The following is a 21859-nucleotide window of genomic DNA, read 5'->3' as shown; positions in this document are numbered from 1 at the left end:
ATCCCATGTGTCAGGACTCTTATCATGCTACTGCAGAAGTTTGGTGTTATTTTGAGCAGTATTAGTGGTTAAAAAAGATGTTTTAATGCCTTTCACTGTAATGCCCCAAGCTAATCAGTGTTAGCCACGTCCAGCTGTTAGCGAATCTCCCAGATTTCTCCGTTAAATGTTCAAACATGAAAAAAACTGTCTCGATGGTTTATTTGATGTATGTAAGTGCTGAAAAAGACCATGGGAATTACCCTTTAAGACTGTCCCTGTTCTCAGCTCACAGTTCATGTGTTGATGCCATTGAGAGTTTCATGTCCCCTTAAGAACAAATTGTATACCTTCACCCTGCTGTTTGAGGTCAGTGCAGCCTATTTTACCCTAAGAGCTCAAATATACAGTCATTTTATATTTGACTTGCTGGTGGCATTCCTTTTAAAAAGCCAAACCTCTGTGAAATCTATACCAACAAGCTCACAACCAGCTACAATCTGTGCTCTGTTTGTGTGTTTGAAGCTCGTAATTCATGCAGACCTTGGCACAACAAGATTATATGGCCCGCCTGTGTGAGGTTGTATATTAACAATGATGTGGGAAGGACAGGTGAGCAGAGGAACAGAGGGAGTGCGAACGTGAGAGGTGAACCACTCAGAGAAGAAAACAGACAAGGACTTGTGCGCTCTACATCGCTCTTGTAAAATGAACTTTTCTTCATTGGGGATCAACAACGCTTAATATCTGGAATTTGCAACAAAATTTAAGATTACATTCTTGGGAGTGATTGGCGATTTTACTGCACTACAGAGCACCACTAAAAAAAAAACTAAAACCTTTACTGGTTCAAGGTTTAACTCCAAAAAAAATCAATGCAAGGAACTTCAGAGGTGAAAATGGGAACAGGGTGGTGGTTGTGTTTATATGGCGTTGTTGTTCTCGCTGCTCCATGTCGGGGCATCAAACAGTGTTTGAATGGGATTACAATCAATGTGATCCTGATGGAAGACGAGGAGTCTCCCTGGAGTCTGAATTTTGTGAAAGGAGCAATAGCGAAGGCCTTAGTGACAGATTCAACCATTAATGCTGCTCAAGGTAATTAAGAATGAAATTACAACATTAACATCTGCATGAATTCATAAAGTTGTTACATTATGGACTCAAAAGTATAACTGCACGTTCAAAAATACACTAGTGGGCCTATTGTTTTATTCCATCTTTCTGTAGTGTCGTAAAATGATCTAGTTGTATTTCAAAATCATTTGTAATTCCACATCATTTATGTAGCCTATATTATTGTCTGTATTGTTACAGCTACAGGATTTTAAGCTCTTTAGGATTTTGTTTTTTACAGTTTTAATTTCAATTTAATTTATTGGATTCAAGATACTGAGTGTTTTCACTGTTAATGGCTACCAACCTGCTAGACAACTTGTGACATCTCAATGACACACTGACAGATAATAGGCTAGATAAGATATTATTTAATCAGTGTTATACATTATTAGATACAGGTCTTTACTAACTAAAAGGATATAATCAATGCTTGCTTAATAGTTAGTGCTAGCTTTGCTTGATCTTTGGTCTGAATGATAAAATGTACTACGTTTTGACTCACTTAGACATGGCTGGATTAACATGGTAAAGACGTTCTGGTTAAACACAAATGTATTTAGCAATAAGGATCGTAAGACAGGTAGAACACATATCAACCCTTATCATTTGAGCTGATGATGCACATTATGCCAAAGAAATTAGCAGGTAACCAAATTACCACAAACCAACTGACGTACAATGAAAAGGTTGCTTTTGTGGCTCACAATCCAAAAAGGAAACAATGGGAGATATCAGGAGGTAGAAAAGAGCCGTTTCTCACTTCTATGCGGGGATTTTGCAAGCTGAAATGACAATTGTCTTTAATTGTTATTATCAGCTTCAGTTAGTTAACCAATTAAGCTAATGTTAGCTTTGTTTGTTGGTTCAAGTCTTCTTCAACAAGGAGTGTGGCTAAGGTTGCTGGAGTGTAAACTAGTCATGAATAGGACTATTTTTTTTCTTTTCTAAAATGTTAACTGTAACCTCAAAAAATGATAGCGTACTTGGAAGTAATACTGGGTTAGGCTACTATTAAAGAGCCTCTTTGCTACTGTAGCTAGTAAGCTAGTTAACTAGACATGGTAACACTTGTAGAGAGTAGACAAATGCACATTTTAAGCCATACCTTACGTCTGTTTTGGAAAGCGTTAAAAAAAAATGAAACCACCATTCAAACTATTTTACTTGCACTTGCTACAGCCCCATTTGCACATCTTCAACTTGCAAACATCTAGATGTTTTTTAAGCTATTGCTGTTTGGGGAAGAGCTTTAGCGGACTGAACTTACACCCTTAAAAAAAGATGTAGGCTATTTATATATTTAATTAATGAAATGTTTTTTCATTCTTCACGAAACAACCAAAAAGGTGCCAGTTTTAATCTCACGGCCAACTACAGCGGCTTTGACACGACGTTTTATCGACATAGAGGCTGCAGTAGTAGCGCATGCGAGGGAGTGGAGGAGCTGAGGATGCTGATGGTGAGTAGGCTATATGGTTTTACATCCACCTACACTCGTGATATTCTTGCTTTTTAACATGCAGGCATAGACTTGCCTGTGGGCTGAGTGTGTGTACATCCGCACTCCTGAACACAAATGTCAAACAGCCACACTGACTCAGTCATTTGTGTTCTCTCGCAGGATTCAGACAGCCTGGGATGTGCCGTGCTTGGGCCCACTTGCACCTATGCCACTTTCCAAATTGTTGAGTAAGATCATTTTTTCCAAGTTCAATTGCACACTGTAAATACATCTGAAAAATGTTTTTCACAAAATCAAACAGGGTGGGACATAAATGTAGAAATGTTGAAATGGAATGTGGAGTCTACTCACGCTTCCTAACGTTATGTGGTTTTGTATTGGATTTGTCTGTAGCTACATCCCTACGATCCATCTTACCATTTTTTCCCTCCAATGCCCATATCTTTCTTTCTCACTCTCTCTCAACCCGTTTTCCATTACTCTTTTCTGTCTCTGTCAGTGCGGAAAAAGGTCTGAATCTTGGTACACCCATCATCTCGGCGGGAAGCTTCGGTCCCTCTTGTGACAACACGCTCAACCTGCAGCGCCTCCTGCCGCCGGCACGCAAGATCATTGACTCTTTCATCAACTTCTGGGGAGCAGAGAATTATATCAAACCTGCGTGGGACACGGCCTATGTTTACAAGAAACAGAGCAACACTGAGGACTGCTTTTGGTGAGTCACCTAAAGATCCTACACGCAGAAGTGGGAATGGGTTGACTGACTGCTGCTTCTGATCAGCTTGCACCTACATTTTTCTGTGTGTGACCGGTAGTGTCGAAGTAAAATAAAACAGCCATGTGGCGGTCCCTTCCTTCAGTGGATTAAAAATCTGCTAAAAATCTTTCTAATTCTAAGTGATGTTCTTCTACAGGTATATCCATGCACTGGATACAGACTCCAACAAGTTTTCCCAAAACAGTATTCAGCGAACGGTGCTACGCAAACAAAAAGATCTGATAAACGAACTGAAATCATCCAACAGGACAAGTAACTGTAAGTTAATTCAAAATGCGCAACACATGGAAGTACGTTTAATTATGTACATTCTTGCAAGTTTTTAAAAAAAATGGTAGAATAAACTCACACAAACATCTTAATGAAAGGCGTACAGGATACTCAGGGTTGCCAAATCTTACGCTTTTGGCTTGTGAGACAATGCAATGAGGTGTGTGGAATTTGAAAAAACTGTAATTCACCTCCAAATTGTATTGGGTAAGTACAGAAACCTCAGAGAGGGGTTTCTCAAACCCTGGACAAATTACCTGCAGCATTTAAGAATGTAGCTCTCTTTTTCAGCATGAACATATATAGAATAAGCAATCAAGACCATGTTTTCCATTTATTACCTACTACCAGAGGAATCCCGGAGAGTCGCTAACAGCCAGACATGGCTAACACAGTGCAGTACGCTCAACACATCCAAAACAGATTTTCTTAATCACTAATACTGCCAGCTGCTAAGGCTTGTAGCATTGTAAAACGGTCTTTTTTAATAAACTCCAGTTCGCTTAATACTATGATGGTGCTTCATTTTATGTGTAGGGACTTTTATAATCTAGTGATTAGTGATTGAAAAAAGTCGTTCTGGATGGTCTAGCGCTCCGCCCCGAGCTACTCAGTGTTAGCCATGCCTGGCTGTTAGCGACTGTCCGGGATTTCTCTGTTAATAGTTGACTGACGAAAAAAACTGTCGTGATGGCTTATTGATGTATATACATGCCGAAAAAGTGGGGTCCAATGTCGGCGCAGTTACACTTTAATAGAGCAGGGGACTGACTCCTCTGACTCTCCAGGGGGTTGATGATAGTTGGCAATACTGGCATACTTTTAAAAATCACCTGTAAGTTTTCCTCAAAGCAATTTCAGTCAAAAACAACTGGACTGGTTGTTTGTCTAGGAATTCCTAGACAAACAACGGATGACCTGGACGAATGAGAACATTCACAGGCCTGTAAGTTTGATTTTCAAAGGTTGACATTGAGAAGTTTGAACCATAACTATGAACAACAATTTAGTCAAGGAGACATATATAAGCTCAAATATAAATATTAACTTGTGCACATACCATAGCTTTCTATTTCGTGTTGATGCAGCTATAAAACTGACTATTTGGGTTTGGTATTAACTTTCGTTTCAAGGTTGAAACAGACATTTTTATCGAAATCAGAGTCAGAGGATTGAACGAGTGTTAACTCCGTCCAAGGCTTAAAAAGCATACATTAGCATACAGTAGCATACAGTTGCCCACTGGTCTGTGTTGTTCTTTTCTGTTTGCAGTGTTCATCATGTGTGGATCGCCAACTGATGTAGAGGAGATGAAAGTCGGCTCCACAGTGGCAGACAGCAGTGATATTCTCTTTATCCTTATCGATCTTTACAAGTCAGTGCTCTCTATTCTTTTAATCTCTTCTTCAATCTCTGTCATTTTTATTATCTTGGTACTTTTTGCATGTGTCTGTCCTGTAAATAACTTTGCAATTTATATACTGTATGGTTACCAAAGGGTCCCGAAATTAGTTTTTTGTTTTTTCATTCCCACATTCTTCTCTTTTACGTAGTACAGAGCAGTGATTTCCAACCAGACTCACTTGTATCCCGGGGGTACTGCTGCAGATCACAGGGGCTATGTGGAAAGAGCGAGAGTAGTTCAACTCATAAAATAGAAGTTTTGATTTGGTTAAGAAAATATGCCAACATATTGGACATGCAAGCAGAGAATCAAGAGAAACAGTTGGCTAAAAGTAAGGTCTGAAATCATAGTATAACCTACAGCCTATGGTGAGAGTGTTAGCTAAAAGTAATACACCAACAGTTGTTTGTTAGCTGTAAGTAAACTGGTCCAAATAGTTACCTACAGTAATAAATGGTTGAAATAGTTAGCTAAAAGTTATGAATTGAGTTGAGTTAGTTAGCTTAAAATAACGTGGTCCAAATAGTTAGCTTAAAATTGCCTTATGAGTCAATTGAAATAGCTTAAAATTGGATGAAATAGTTAGCTTAAAGCGGTAAAAAACAAACACTTTTAGCTAACAATTTCTACTATTTACCTTAAGCTAAGGTTAGCTAATGGCAATGGATAAATGGGCGGCTGTGGCTTGGTGGCAGAGTGGGTCGTCCTCTGTTCGAGAGATTGGTGGTTTGATCCCCATCTCCCCCCGGTCCACATGTCGAAGTGTCCTTGGGCAAGACACTGAACCCCGAATTGCTCCCCGTGCTGCGCATGGGTGTGTAAATGTGGTGTGAATGGTTAGATCAGATTAGATGGTATGTAGATGTCCACTGCCATCAGTGTGAATGTCTGTGTGAATGGGTGAATGTGACAAACACTGTGAAGCGCCTTGAGTAGTCAGAAGATATATATATATATATATATAAGTACAAGTCCATTTACCATAAATGGTTGAAGCTAAAAGTAATTAATAAATAAAATGTCCAGCTCCTACAAGTCCAAGAGTCTGGATTATTATGAGAAAGAAGACATAATCCTATAGATGCAAACTTAACCAATGACATTACAATTAAATAACTTTAATATCTGCTATTATGTCCACTCTTTTGTTATTGATAGTCCAATAATGTAATGTAAATTCAAACCCATTTGTATTTGAAGGAAGTTCACCGACAGGGCTGTGGGTAGCCTGTCTGACAAAAAGGAGAACCACTGTACACTCTGACAGATGTTTTGTTTCTTTATCTATGATTTAAATGAAAATATTGATTCACAAGATTTTACTGACTCTGTGAGCTTCAGATCTTTAGGCAGGTAGTTACAAATAACTAATTATTAACTGGTGGAAATGACGTATTCCTCTAAGGATGCTCTAAGAATGCCTCCTCTCCACAGTGACCAATACTACACCAACACATCGTCACTGCTATCCATGAGGAACGTGTTGGTGCTGACTATGCCCAACACAAGAAAATTCATTATCAACAAAGACCTGAAAGACAACAACACGGTGAGCACACATTTCCAAAGGACTCAATTCCCTTCTTTCACGTACTGCTGTTTAAAGGAATAGTTTGACATTTAGTGAAATACGCTTTCATTGCTATCCTGCTAAGTGTTACAGTAGTTTACCTTAGCATTAAGAGTAGAAGCAGAGGGACACAGGTAACACACCTTTCTAGTTAGTTTATTGCATGCAAAAAATGAACAAGTTGTAGTTTTACAGGGGTTATGTGTTGGGACCTGCTGGGTGACTTCCTGGAGTCCTGTTTGTTGTCACGGCGGGGTTGCCATGGTTGCATTTCATCTCACTGTGGATGGAGTATCATTGGCGTTGCTCACAGCACAGAAATAAATAAAACTGAAATCAATCAATGTTCCTCTGAATAAAACCACGCAGCAGTGTGTTAACAGTTCTCATAGAGACTGTTATCCAGTAACAATCATCGATGTGTTTGTCTCTCTCTGCAGATGAATGATTACATGGCTGCCTACCATGATTCAGTGCTTCTGATTGGCCAGGTGATGAGGGAAATTGTTGAAAAACCTTCATGGGAGGTTCCTCAGATGGAGTATGTCAATGTGAATTACTTCAGAAACATCTCTTTTAATGGTAAGGTTGGAGGAGAGATAGTGGGAGGAAGAAAGAGGGGAGATTAACCTTTAATACAAGGCTGTTTATAATTTTAGAAATACTGAGGGCATCACTTTGTCCATTACTTTGGTTTATGACCAGTTACATGCAAAAATAATGCCATTATATCAGCCTCAGCTGTACTTGATATTAAGTCATAATTAACAAATGTTAGCATAACGAAAGCTAAAAATGTGACCTATGTTCCCTGTTTTTCCCAAAAAGGGTCCTATGTTCCTCGGATGTAATACAAAGCAGGCCATAGGACCTGGGGAACATATGTACACTCCCTTTACCTGCTAGCTGTGCCTGTTAGCATTCTCATTGTGTGCATATTAGCATGCTGGTGTTAGTACTTAACTCAAAGCTGTGTTTAATTATCACCTACAGGGCAGCTAGCATGGCTGAAGACTAGTCTGGCTTAATTGCCCTAAAAGTTGTAAACACTGAAATGTCATATGCGGACCACCTAATATGTGGTCCGAGCGGTCAGATCTCGATGCGTTTTTGGTGTGTTCACAACTGAACTTAGAGCTTTCCACTTGCGATCTGATCACTCACTTGCAGATATCAATACCATGTGAGAACGATGCCTACAATCCCCAAACTTCCAGAGAAAAGACTTAACTTCAATGGTCCCAAAAGCAGCTCTTAGAGTTGACATTGGTCACTGTTGTGTGTGAGGCCCAACAGATGGAAGCAGTCCACTGCTGTCACATATTTGTATTTTTTTTTACTGACAAAATGAAGTGATGAGTTGTTGTAGCCTGCAGGCAGCAGCTATAAGTAGCCTGTGTGTAACTGGGTGTAAGTGTGTGATTGAGAGACAAAGCTGTTCCTTCTGTCAGACTCTTTCATCCATGTTTAATGAAAGAAAAAACTATTGAAACTAGCATACACAGCATGTCCCAACAGTGACCAGTGAACAGAGACTGACTTCTGGTGGCGTTGCGGTGGACAAAGTGTTTGCCTTATGTATGTGATGTTTCTGTGATTCTGATCAGGAATTGCTGGAAACTACAAGCTGGACAAGCATGGAGATAGAGACGTGAATCTTTCCATTATTTACACCACTACTGACAACAAGGTACAGTATTTACCTGTGCTAATTATTATTCCATTTAAAGTAAATAAATCATTATAAGGAACACATATTTTCTTATTTGTGCCAGCATTGTCTCACAAAAATGCTATGCTCAATCTCCTGCTGACGTACAGTGTTTTATTCTGAAATGTGTACTTTTCTCCTCATGCGATCCTCAGTACAAAACTTTATTCACATTTGACACTGAGAGCATGGAAACTACAGTGTTTGACACAAACCCTTCCTTCATCTGGGGAAAAAAACTTCCTGAGTCCAGACCACACGGAGGTACACACACACACACACACACACACACACACACACACACACACACGCAGTCTGATCATGTCAGCTGGCCGTCACAACCTATAATCATAAATCGCCTTTCTACGCACATTTACACCCTCGCACACACATAAACAGACATAGCACACCTGTTAGGTGACAATGTTAAGTGACCAACGGCTGTTTATTGCTGCCAATAAGATGAACTATCAGTCTGCAGTGGAGTGATGAACAGTATATTTTCATTAAAGGCGTGGGAACAATCCCAGTTATACACAGGGGTTTTGTCTCTGTTTCAAGGTCTAAATCCTGTTAAAACGACTTTTCTACCTGTTCACGACACATAGAGACTTTAACTGGATTAAAAGCGATAGAAGTTACCTGCATTTAAGTGTCTGCATTTATGTTCTACGCTGTTTCTGAGAAGTCTTATTCAGGCAGTTTGTCTCTGGGTTAAAATCAGGTTGCATTCGTTGCAGCCAGGTAAGTTTAGATGTTTAGAAGCACACACACAAAAACACTGGTTCAACCCAGGTTAAAGGTGGAGATTTTCTTGTAAACCCACTGTGTGCATCCTTCAATTTCCTTAGTCATAAAACATTTGCAAAGCGTACTTTTAAGACTTTCTTTGCATGCTACTGCCACAAACCTATGATCAACGTATATTATGAATCCAAAAAGAGGGTTTCATCATGTAAAGACGCGCTACATAGTGGCTTAAGCTTGAGTTAATAAGCACCAATAAAGGCACTATTTTCTTTCTCTTATTTTCTGGCACATGTAGAACGTTCCCTGCAGGTGACTATGTGTCCTTTGAGAAGTGAACCTTCAGTATATACATTAACAAAGCCCGTAATAAGGGTTTGCTACAGTAAATCCCTAATCTTTAAATTGTATTGTGTTCCCTCCTTCAGGTCTGGCATCTCATGACATCATTGTCATTGTGTTGGCTGTTATAGTGGTTATCGTGGCCACCATCGCCTTTATTTTCTATAGGTGAGTCATTAACCAACTTATATGTGTCTGGGGCGGCGGTGACCTTAAAGGCAGAGATGTGGGCTTGTGACGGGGAGGTCGTTTGTTCAGTCTCTGGCCTCTCCCTCATTTACCACCACTGAGGTGCCCTTGAACAAGGCCCTTAACCCTGACCGCTCAGTGGCCAACAGATCAGACTGTGGTTGTACCGAGCAGCTTCTTCCAGGTGTGAATATGGTGCAAAAGAGAGCGAAACATTCCTGAATAGATAAAGGTAAAAAAAAGAAGCGTAAAACCTTCAATCAAAGATATTATACTGGGTAGAGTGACAGTATCTTCAAATCTTCAATCTTCTCAGCCAGAAATGATATTTTATTGGAAAACATACAGGCAGTGTTTTCGTAAAGGGAAGGGGTAAGTTAAGGGGACAGCTAAACTTCAAGGTGCGCAACACACGCACAACCAAAAAGAGCTTTTGCATCAGCATCTACGGAGTTGAAATGTGGAATAGGTTCAGCGTGGGATCACAGAAAAGCCAGTTGATAGCTTTGTATACCAGAGCAGCAGGTCCCGGGTTTGATTCTCATCTGCTCCTAACTGTTTCCTATCCATTTCCTGTCTCTCTCCGTTATCACTATCAAATGTAGACATACAATGTCACCCAAAAAATCTTAAAAAATAAAATCATAACAGGTTAAAAAAAATCTTTTGAAAGATATTTTTCTGACCATTCTCAATAATTTCAAGTGGACTGCTCTGATGATCCTGTGTGTCCTGATTTTTTTATGTAAAATGTACAAAATTGAAAGCTAAATAAAGTGAAAGTGGACGTCTCGGGCACCCGTGGATGTGGATGGCTGTACTGTGTTGTATTTTGTATTTCATGATGGTATTGTGTCCCCGTGTAGACAGAACAGGAGAGAGCGGAAGGTCAGGAAGCGCTGGTCCCACATCGCCTCGGATCTCATCACAGTGCTGGAGAAGGACCAGCTCAATGTCGTCTCTCTTAAGGTAAATGAAGCGTTAACCTCTCAGTCAGCATGGAGGCTCTTTTTCAACACTGTCACTTATCAATCCTGCCCCAGAGCACACACTCGAGAAAAAACAAACAGTTTAGACATGTTGACTCCGTTTAAATATCCTTCATTTGCCCCAATCAGATTGAAGACGAGAGGAAAAAAAAGAAATTCCAGATCCGCCGTGCGCTCTACGATAAGAAGGTAGCTGGACACAGCAGTAGTTTTCAAATCCATCAACATGCTTTTGCACGCCACTGAACACGTACGGTAGATTGGACTGACTGATCCAGTGACTGTTTTCAGATTGTGATTCTGAAGGAGCTGGAGCACTCGGACGGGGTCTTTAACGAGACCCAGATGATGGAACTTTATGCGGTGAGATGTCTTGATGCATCCAGTCCTGTGTATGCCTGACCTGACCTGACCACGTGCCAAGCTATAGCCTCTGTGCCATCAAAGAGTCACCCTTTCTTCTTTCCCCTGCAGCTCAAGCAAATCGACTATTACAACCTCACAAAGTTTTACGGCACGGTGAAGTTTGATGAGGGCATGTTTGGAGTGTTTGAGTACGGAGAGAGGGGGTCGCTCAGGGTACGTATGGCATGCTCACATGCAGTTCAGGTCCACTCAGGTATGAATGGAAGTTCAGAGAAAAAAAGGATCAAATATTGGTTCAGAATGCAAAACCGTTATCAGATTTTACGTCCTTTTCTTCTACCAGTACGTGCTGAATGACAAGGTTTCGTACCCAGAGGAAACCTTCATGGACTGGGAGTTCAAGATCTCCGTTATGTACGACATCGCCAAGGTGAGACAGAAGCTCTTGGATCTGCTGCTGAACAGCACATAATGTAACTCTGAAGTGTGATATTGTATTTGGCATGTGGCACATCATGTCGTGTGGATCTTTATGAATGACTAGTAGCAGGTGTCATATGTTCAGCTCGGCACAGATGCAACATGGTATGACATCACACAGGACTCAGGCCGCGCCCATGTAGGAGACAGGAAGTGTATACCATGTGATTCTAGTAGCGCTTCCTGAAATACGACATCTTTTGTATAGAGAATCTTAGATAGCTCGGCTCAACCACCTCCATGTTTCACTCGTATGAAAAGCAAACCAGTTCAAATACACGTGAATTCTAACGCGTCGTATAAATAGACGCTGTTGTTAACATGTTGTCTGCGTGTTGTTTTGTTTGTCAATGTGTTGTTAACATGTTCGAAATCACCTGTATTTAAACTGGGTGGCCTTCCATGCACTAGTGATGTGGTGAGAGCCCCAAAGCACCGATAAGCTCAATGTCAACCGCAGTAAAACAAGAAAAAGAAGAATAGGTGAGAGCCTGCAGGCAATCCTGGCCCCCCACTCAGCACGTCATACACAGCAAACTTAAAAACCTGACCTATCACACTTTACAAAATCAATTACTAGTTGCTACATTTTAAACTTGAATTTTCATACTTTTGTCTTTCATTAATATCTTTTTAACATAAACTTGGACGTACTAAGAAAAGTGCACCAAAACTCGAATCTCTTCAAAATAAAAGCCTTGTACTGAAGAAGTTTTGCCAAAAAGACATAGTATAAGAAACTCTTTCAATTTGGGAACTTAAAGGTTCTTTAGGTCATTTCTGAGTCAAACTTGTTAAATCATGTGTTTAGAAACCAACAAGTAACTAGTTACTTTGATAAGAGACCTCCCCAAAACTATTATATACTTATTCTAGATTATCATAGGAATATTTCACTCATTCCTCTCTGATGAGTTTATTACACCACTCTTTTCTTTTGATTTACCCATCTGTATCAAAAAGGAAAAGAAGCTGAATTTCCTTTCAGATATAAAGGACCATCATTTTATTATAATGTTGGAGTGCTTATAAGCTTCATGCCAGGCCAGGAATGATACACACGTCCCACAATGACTTGTTGTGGTAGTTCCCCCTGTCAGCCAGCAGAGGTCAGTCATGATCACAGATGACTTTCCGCCCCTTTAAGGATAAAAATATCTGATTTTGAAATTAAGAAGCTATTGATTTTCTCTCACCGAATATTTATGCATTGAAAATTTGTACCTGAAGGTTTTGACTCTGAATTTAACTCTCTTAATTTCAAAATCCGAAGACAGATTTACTTCCATACCCCTTTATTCTGAACCTTCTCCACCTCTGGTGTGTAAATCCTCTGTGCAGGGCATGTCCTATCTCCATACCAGTGACATCCAGGTGCATGGTCGCCTCAAGTCCACCAACTGTGTGGTGGACAATCGCATGGTGGTGAAGATCACAGACTTTGGCTGCAACAGCTTTCTTAGCCCCGGCAAAGGTAAAACCACATCCCCAGTGTGTCGCAGTCCTCCCTCCGCTGAGTATGTGTTCTTATCTTCAGTTTCATCACTTTCTTATATTTCCCTCTCTCTTCCTCCTCTCCTTCTCCTCCTCCGCTCAGACCTGTGGACTGCTCCGGAGCATCTGAGGAGACAGGGCACCTCTCAGAAAGGAGACGTCTACAGCTTCGCCATCATCGCTCAGGAGATCGTTCTCAGAAAGAACACCTTCTACACTGAGCACTGCTACAACCGAGCAGGTGTGACACACTCACACAACCACTGATTAACTCCCCACACTCCCACGCTGAGCTCTTGAAAGAAATCAAAAGGATGAAGGAACTGTCTGTGTGTTTCCTATCAGAAAAGCTGGCCAAGGTCATCATGTCCTACTTCAGACCTGATCTAAACTTTGAGACGGCTTCAGAGAAAGAACTAGAGGCGAGTTCACGTCAGCTGTGCACCGACTTTACCTGTGATTGAATGTGTTTCGTGTGTCTTTAAAGCTTTGTGTCCTCTGTCTCATAGGTGTATGCGTTGATAAAGAGCTGTTGGGATGAGGATCCAGAAAAAAGACCTGACTTTAAGAGGGTAGAAAACTGCCTGGGGAAAATCATCAGGTAATGGCTGTCCTCACTTTAATTTTCTCCTAAATAACAGTTGTTCCCAAACCTTTTCTGCAAAAAACCCTTTCGTAGATTAAAATATTGACTTATTCTTATATATTTTCTCCATTACCCACAGTTTTACAGGTGAAGCCAAGGGCGAGATATGCCTCATTGTATTTTCCTTGTCCTTGTCACGGTAGTTGTGACATTTGGTGTAGATTCGTCCTCTGCTTTCCTGCCGTCCTTTCACAAACTTAGTTTAACTTATTGGTTACATATTTTCTTTCCTTTCCTTCTCCTCTGCTTCTGTTGTCCTTTAGTAAAATTCATAACCAGGACAACGAGAGCTACATGGACAACATGATCAGACGGCTGCAGATGTATTCCAGAAACCTGGAGCACCTGGTGGAGGAGAGGACGGTCCTCTACAAAGCTGAGAGGGACAGAGCAGACTGCCTCAACTTCATGCTGCTTCCTCGGTCTGTTTACACTTGAAGGGCCCATATCATGCTTATTTTCATTTTGCATTTTGGGTTTTTACAAGAACGTGTTTACATGTTTAATGTTAAAAAAACATTTTTTTGTCTCCTACTGTCCGTCTTCTCACAATAATGAATACATTTTTACCTGTCCAAATAAAGAAAAGTAGCCCACGTGTGCCAAAACTGCCCAGTCTGATAACACCTTTAGCTGAAATACACGCACAGGTGGGTCCTCCTGTTTAATCCATCTTTGTTTCTCTCTGTGCAGCCCAGTGGTGAAGAGCCTGAAGGAGACTGGTGCGGTGGAGCCAGAGCTGTACGAGGAAGTGACAGTATACTTCAGTGACATAGTCGGTTTCACCACACTGTGCCAGTACAGCACGCCGATGGAAGTTGTGGACATGCTCAACGACATCTACAAGGGCTTCGACAGCATCGTGGACCACCACGACGTATACAAAGTACTGAAAAGAGCGGAGCTAGCCAAATGGACTGTGGTTGAAGAAGTACTCAGTGCTTAACCTTTAGTAAAAGTAGTAATACCACATGTACAAATACTCTGTTACGTTGTTAAGTAAAAATATAACATACTTTAAGAACAAAAAGTAAATGTAGTCATTATGAACAATGACCCATTTCAGAATATTACATTATTAGATTCTAATTATTGATATATTAATGTAAATATCCTTTAATGTTGCAGCTGATAAAGGTGGTGCACATGTATTTGCATTATATGCTGCTGTGTAACGTAATATATAACAATAAATGCTATTTCATTTGTTGATAATGTTTAGTGTTAATAATCTGAATCTGTAAAGTAACCAAGTAAATGGAGTAAAAAGTGCAATATTTCCTCTGTAATGTAGTGAAGCAGAAGTATATAGTAGCATCAAATTAAATTACTCAAGTGAAGTACCTCACAATTGTACTTAAGTACAGTACCTGGGTAAATGTACTTAGTTACTTTCCAAAACTGCAAACGGACATATCTACTGATAGATAGACGTCATCCTTTCTTCCATCTACCCTCAGGTGGAGACCATCGGTGACGCCTATATGGTGGCCTCCGGGCTTCCGAGGCGAAATGGGAACCGGCACGCGGTGGACATCTGCCGCATGGCGCTGGATATCTTGGCGTTCATGGGTACCTTCCAGCTCCGACACCTGCCTCGTATCCCTGTGTGGATACGCATCGGTGTTCACTCAGGTAGACAGCACTCTATTCTGGACCGTGCTTATTATATTTATATAATATCATTTCTCAATCAATAAAATCATTTAATCTTCCAATAACATAATTACACAGTTTGTAAATGGTGCTAGGACGACAAGATCTTTAAATGTTGTGTCCCCAATGCAGTATGAGGGCACGACCTTTAAACTGCTTTAAAGGTCCCTCACAGACCCAGCTTTATTCCATACATGTCACTCACCCTTACCCATATGCATCCATCCCCTCATACTGTCCACTCATTTTCTTTTATCTCGTAAACGGTTCAAGTCTATGCCGTAAAAACCTACTGAAAATGTGTGTGCAGGTCCCTGTGCAGCAGGTGTCGTGGGGATAAAGATGCCCAGATATTGTTTGTTTGGAGACACAGTCAACACGGCGTCTCGTATGGAGTCTGCAGGACACCGTGAGTAGTGAAATAAAAACAAACATGATAAGATGAGGGTTTAATAAGCTAGGTGCGATTACAGAATCTACCAATCAACCTAATCAAATACGTTTGTCACAGCTAAGCTCAATAAATAAACAGAGGCCTGTTTGTTTTATCTGCTAATATCCTCCAGCCCTGCGGATCCACGTCAGTCAGCCTACTATCAACATCCTGCAGAGGACAGACTGCAAGTTTGAGTATGAGTTTAGAGGAGAAACATATCTGAAGGTAAAGATGGGCCTCTTCATTACATTTACTAAACCTGTCAGACAAAATTAGGCATTTTGAAACAGAACCTAGAACCTAGAAACGGTCAGTTCTGCAGAAAGCAGCGTCTGAAGTGTGGATGTCTGAGACTTTACTGCCATACATGAATACAACATGTTGTAAATGTGTGTGCTTTCCAAGGGTAAAGGCACAGAGACGACCTACTGGTTGACAGGTGAGACGGGTGAAGACTACAACCTCCCAACTCCACCCACAACGTAAGCAAACCCTCCACCTGCTGAAATCTGCTCCCATCAATTATCTGACTTTACTACTACCCTTAGTTTATGTTGCTCTGAGCTGCTTTTTTGAGACTGATCATGATGTCAGCAGGTTACCATTGTTTTTTTCTTTTTCTGATATATATATATAGATGCACATATCATCTCTCAACGCCTGATTGTTCTAATCTGCATCAGGCATGATCATTGAGTAAAAATTCAGTCAGTAAAAAATGGAAAATCTGCTTATTTATTTTCTGGCGGAGAGTTAGAAGAAGAAGATTGACACCACTTTTGTGACTGTACAATAAATATGAAGCTACAGACAGCAGCTGGTTAGCTTAGCTTAGCATACAGACTGGAAACGGGTACACTGCTAGCCTGGCTCTTTCCAAAGGTAACAAAATCTTCCTTGCAGCACCGCTGCATCCCTAACACGTTATATAATATTAATCCCATTCAAAGTAATATTCCTTACTGTAGGTTATAGTATCACTTCCCCTTTAAAGTAAGACTTAAAGATATAATCCATAAGATTTTCATCTATTTAGCTGTCTTTTAAGTTCCTATCTATCAAAGAGTGAGTTAAAACAATGGATATTGATCATGTGACCCACTGATGAAAGCACTTCTTGCCTCTTTGCTGAGTATTCACATCTGTGTGTCTGTGGAGGCATTTCCTCCTTACATGTAAATGAGCCGCCATGTTAGTGATGCTGTTGATCTTTTGGGGGAGCTCATCACTGCCGGTTATGCTGCGTTCACTTGGAATCGGAAATCTAGAACTTTGAACTTCTGAGTCAGGCTTGTATAAAGGGCAGAAGTGTAATAGAAGCGTGTGTGTACGGATTTAAGAGGGAAACATATAGGGGGCGGACTGGGAGTGGAGAAGATAATGTGTTTCAATAAAGTTTACAAAGAGCATAAAAACTAAAGTCAACACACAGCGACCGTGAACGTAACAAGATGGAGGCTCTGAAAGGACCATAAGAAAAGGGTCACCTGCAATTACACCTCACCGCCAAAGAGGCCGCTAGAAACGACGTATCTGAAATCTTTACGGATAATGACTGCTTTGACACTAAGATGTTTTTGGTATTCTCCTGCATATTTACTGCAGCCTGTAGTGTAACCTGGTTTTCTGCTTTTCCAGTGAGAACTTCCAGCGGCTCCAGCAGGACCTCGCCCACATGATCCTAACGTGTCTGGAGCGGCGCACCCGAGGCTCCATCCGGAGGAAGAAGACGCTCTCAAGTCAGAGCCAGGAGGACGACGTGGACCAAGTGGGCTCTGAAAGCGACCTGCCTGAGTACCTGCATCTGGCCACTGTGGACAACACCCTCAGCACATTCCTGTAGCACAAACCTACTGCAGAGTAAACACTGTATGTGATCACGCTGGTGGGGAGGTAACCAGCATTTAGAGGTAGAGAGGAAAGAAAAGACCAGAGCATTGTGAACCCCAGTTAGAGTAAACAGGCCAAAGTGAGGCGATGATGAACAGGAATGTCACAGTAATGCTCTTATGGACATTTCTCCTGCACATTCTTGCCAGGGTCACTGCTTGTTCAAATAAGCAATCTCTTCACTGCTTGGACTAAAACTGGGTCATATGGAGTTAAGAGGATCCTGGGGAGAGACACAATATTATTATTATTCTGTGCTTAATATGTCTTTCACATGTTTGGAGGAAACTGGTGAGTGCGTCTAATAAGCCGGGTGATATGAAGGAATGGACATGAGAACAACAAGCAAAGATGTCTAGTGTGTAGCTTATCTGCAGAGGAAGAAATAAGATGCAACAGAACACAACTGAATGGCAGTGAAAGTTTGAATTAGTTTCAGATCTCTAGATCCAGCCCTTTAAAAACGACTCTTAATGGTCTGAAGAGACATGAGTTGAAACATTTAGAAAGGGAGTAGCCAATCAGAAACAGGGATTTAACCTGCATCTGCTGGAATGTTCATTCTTTTAAAAATCCCCACATTTATCCAGTGATGTTATTTTGCAAAAACATTTACAGCAGAGGTTCTGGACTCCAAACTGTTTCAATGAACACATACTACTACTTCTAATAATAATAGTCATACAAAAGTTATCAATAGAAGTTCACATAGAATGGCTGAAATGTGATTTGTTTAAAGAGATAGTTCAGCTACAGTAGTTTTTTTCTCACTTTCTCAGTCAGAAACAAAAAATGTCTCAGATAAAGAGGAATAAAATAATAGGAAATTAGCTGAAATGGAAAAAATGCATTTATTCTTGTACTGGGAACTTCTATATTTTACCCAAATAACATAACTGAGGACAGCTGCTTTTGTAGCTCTGAAGGTGCCGTGGCTGTACAACATGAGATGGATGTAACCACTGCAGTGACTGTATAACCCGCTTTGTTATTTCACACGTGTCACTAAATAATACTACTACAGCGTGACCATCGTAACGTCTGCCTTGTAAAAACAAGATCTCCAAAATTTGTGTTTTAAAACCAAGATTTATTTTTGTTGAGACTTTTGACATTCATTTACATTAAATAAAAAACAACAACAACAAAAAATATCACCTTCTGTCACATTGTTATAAATGTTGTATGCTGTTCAGGTGAAATACAGCAAAATGAAATGAAAACAGCATTAGTTGCTGCCTGTACAGGTTCATCTTAGGCGTTACAATGCATGTGTCACATTGACACTGAGGCTCTATGGGAAGCAAGAAGAACAGAAAAGAAAAAACTCCAGCATGAGATTCAAAAGTCTTTCTATCCACAGCTGCCTGATAGATGTTGTTTTTTTTGCACAGAATAATGAAAGAGGACTGCCAAATAGACTTTTACACATCAAATATGTGAAAACACACTCTACTGTACAGCAGAAACAGTTCAACAGGTAATGTACAAAGAAGAACATTTAGTGTGGATCCAGCAGACCAAACAAGGAAGCTGGACATGCAAATGAAGGTTTATAAAACAGATTTTCACTGGAGAGAGAAAAAACAACTCTTCTTGGGGAAATATCTGTAGCATTTATGTGGACCAAAAACTAGAAACTAGCATATTTATTCAACCTGATGAATATATATGTATATATGTCTATATACTGTTGAAGATCATCAGGTTAGGCAAAAATAAACACGAGTCGCCAAGTAGAAAAACGTAAAAGTCACCAAAGATGACATTAATTCCCCCAACACACACACACACACAAATGTCAAAGCCCAATTTTTTTATACCGTGTAACATTCAAAAAGAAAAGGCGAGAATAAATTACACAACCGAATGTACCAAAAAAAAAAAATGTAAAAAGGCATTTCATTTTTTACAAAACAGCTCACGCCTTCTACAACACACTCCCGCTCACACACAGCTGCATGAGCTTTCTTTATCTCTACCTCTCTAGTTCTTGTGAAAAACTAAATCCTCACAACAAACATGCACTGGAAGAACAAATATCAAACGTGGTCTCTCAGTGAGATTGTAAACTACCCATTTGTCTGCTAAAATATTAAAATAGTCCTTTAAAAAACGGCATGTAATAACACCGATGATCATTTGGACGTGTCACCTTTGCTGCTTGAACTCAAGGCACCGAATGATCCGAGAAAAAGCTGAAGTGACAAAAACAATAAACAGTCCTCTCCCTCCTGCAATTTAAACCCCTATGATTATCATAAGCAGGATGATACCATCACTATTCTAACATGTAGTGTGTTCAGCTAATAAGGTATTGCGAGGAACCTTCAAAGGTCCAGGATAATCGTTTCTAGTTTATATTTTAAACGTGACACTTAATCCTCTGAACCTACACAAACACGCAAATTTGTATTTGTAGCCTATTTTTTTTCAGATTTAATTATCAAAATGTTATCAAAAAAGTCGCCGACCATGATCTGTATTGTGGATTTTCTCGTGTTGTAACTCTAACTGTGTATTGCCTGTAATAAACTGCCCGGGTGTGTTTATGATGTCTTCCTGCGTGTTGCTGGACAGTCAGTGTTACACAGGAGCCAAACAGCAGGGGGGGGGGGGGGGGGGGGTGGTGGTGTCAGACATATGCTGCTGACAGACAACGCCCGGTTTGCCTTCAGACATCTTCAGAAGCAGAAAGAATCTCTCTGCTTGAGGTAAACCTCAGCGGGCAGAGACAAAGAACAGCGCTTCTAAGAGTTCAACAGCTTTAATGAAAAACTTTAAAGGATTAAGTTCAGGGGAATTTGATATTTTTCTAGAAGTCAACAAATTACATTAAAAGACCAAATCCAACTATGAATTTATCAAACATATTGAATCTATGGCTGAAGATCACGTTAGCTAAAAACTACAGTTCCCAGATGTTTTGGGCGTGTTGGAATGAAGTTAGCTAGAGTTGTCCCAGAACCATTTCTTTTCCTTCCCCCGATACCTGAACTAACACATCGGCTGATACTGAGAACCGACCCAATATCCGTGCGTTAAAACTAAATCCTTGCATAACGTATACGTCACCGTTTTACTGGTGGGATTTTCCAGTGCACGATATTGACAGATTGCTGACATTTTGCTGACTAACCTTACACTCTTTGCTAGTACTGCACATGTTGTTGGCCCATGTAGCGTAAATCATTATCATTTGATTAATTAATGAAAATCAATTAATCTGCCACTTTAGTGCCAGTGGCAGCACAGCGCAACTCTCTGTCTAGGCTACTGTTTTATAGCAGATAAGAAGAATTGATTTCCAGGAAAATGGCCGCTTTATTGAGGTGAAACTACTTTAAAGTAGATTGTTTTCTTTTTCTGGGCGGATACATTAGGTATACTCTTATCAGAACAACTCTACTGCCATCTTGTTTAGACTTAAGTTGTCACGAAACCAGAATTTTAAACTTCGATACAGTACTAACATAAAACGATACTCGATACCTCTTTCGATACCTCGGCAAAAAGAGAGTCGTCAGCGCACAAAATACCAAAACAATTGATTTTCTGTTTCATCTGTGCAGGTAGAAAACCTGATTGTATATGTGCTTTTTAATTTTTTTCATAGCGTTGATGTGGGTATCGTATCATTGTGAAACATGTTAATGAAAAGTAGTGAAGTATCGATACTTATAAAATCGTATTCCAGACAGCTGTTGCCTCGTATTGCTAAATCTGGAGTGTCACCTTGGTAGATAACTTAGTGTGGTCAGCATATCCTCTCTTCCTTTTTATGCTGTTATGTTTGTTTGTTTCCTACCACTGGAGAAGAACTCAGTTATTTTTTAGTCATTTATCATTTGTTCAACACTGTATATTCCGTTTTATTTGGTTAAATGTTTCAGTTACAGATGTATTCTAGACTATATGCGTATTGACACATTTTATAACCTGCTGATAAAAACTACACCTCCAGAGTTTTACTCATAAATGTGCTGTCAAAATCTTGTGGCAGTTGCATTTGTTGAATGACACCTAGAAATTAATGTCAGGGGTTGTGCCACAGACTTGTGCGAGGGGGATATACAAATTAATTCTGAAGTGCAGTTCCTCCAAGTTGCCAACAGAGGTTGTTAAAAGTCATGCGTGATTGAACTAACTGCTTCTTAAACCCTTTTCAGTCATACACCTGCACTGCGGCAGATCTGCTCTTCCTTATTTTACAAACAAAAGATGATGACAGAGGACAGTATCACTATTACAAAACGGAGACACCTCATTCTCCTGTCTCACCCTCTCCTCCTCAGTTTGATATCCCCCCTCCCTCCCGCCCTCTACCCTT

General features: G+C 40.3%; 1 protein-coding gene across 1 annotated transcript; it reads left to right on the top strand.

The window, feature by feature from the left end:
• Nucleotides 1–878: 878 nt before the first annotated feature.
• On the top strand, nt 879–17482 carry gucy2cb (guanylate cyclase 2Cb; the record flags this gene model as incomplete). Its single annotated transcript, XM_083932598.1, has 27 exons — nt 879–1077; nt 2445–2557; nt 2720–2787; nt 3060–3275; nt 3475–3596; nt 4881–4983; nt 6448–6562; nt 7024–7165; nt 8191–8273; nt 8450–8558; nt 9470–9551; nt 10439–10541; nt 10691–10750; nt 10853–10924; nt 11036–11140; nt 11271–11357; nt 12749–12881; nt 13005–13142; nt 13247–13323; nt 13411–13502; nt 13811–13969; nt 14241–14433; nt 15008–15182; nt 15514–15612; nt 15770–15864; nt 16045–16121; nt 17278–17482. The coding sequence occupies 27 exons, from the start codon at nt 879–881 to the stop codon at nt 17480–17482; spliced, it is 3222 nt and encodes a 1073-aa protein (XP_083788724.1).
• Between the last annotated feature and the right edge of the window lie 4377 nt (nt 17483–21859).

The sequence above is a fragment of the Echiichthys vipera genome (genome assembly GCF_963691815.1).
Source record: "Echiichthys vipera genome assembly, chromosome: 18".
Classification (NCBI taxonomy): domain Eukaryota; kingdom Metazoa; phylum Chordata; class Actinopteri; order Perciformes; family Trachinidae; genus Echiichthys; species Echiichthys vipera.
The sequence above is the reverse complement of the archived record's forward strand: the minus strand, read 5'-3'. Positions and strand labels throughout refer to the sequence as shown.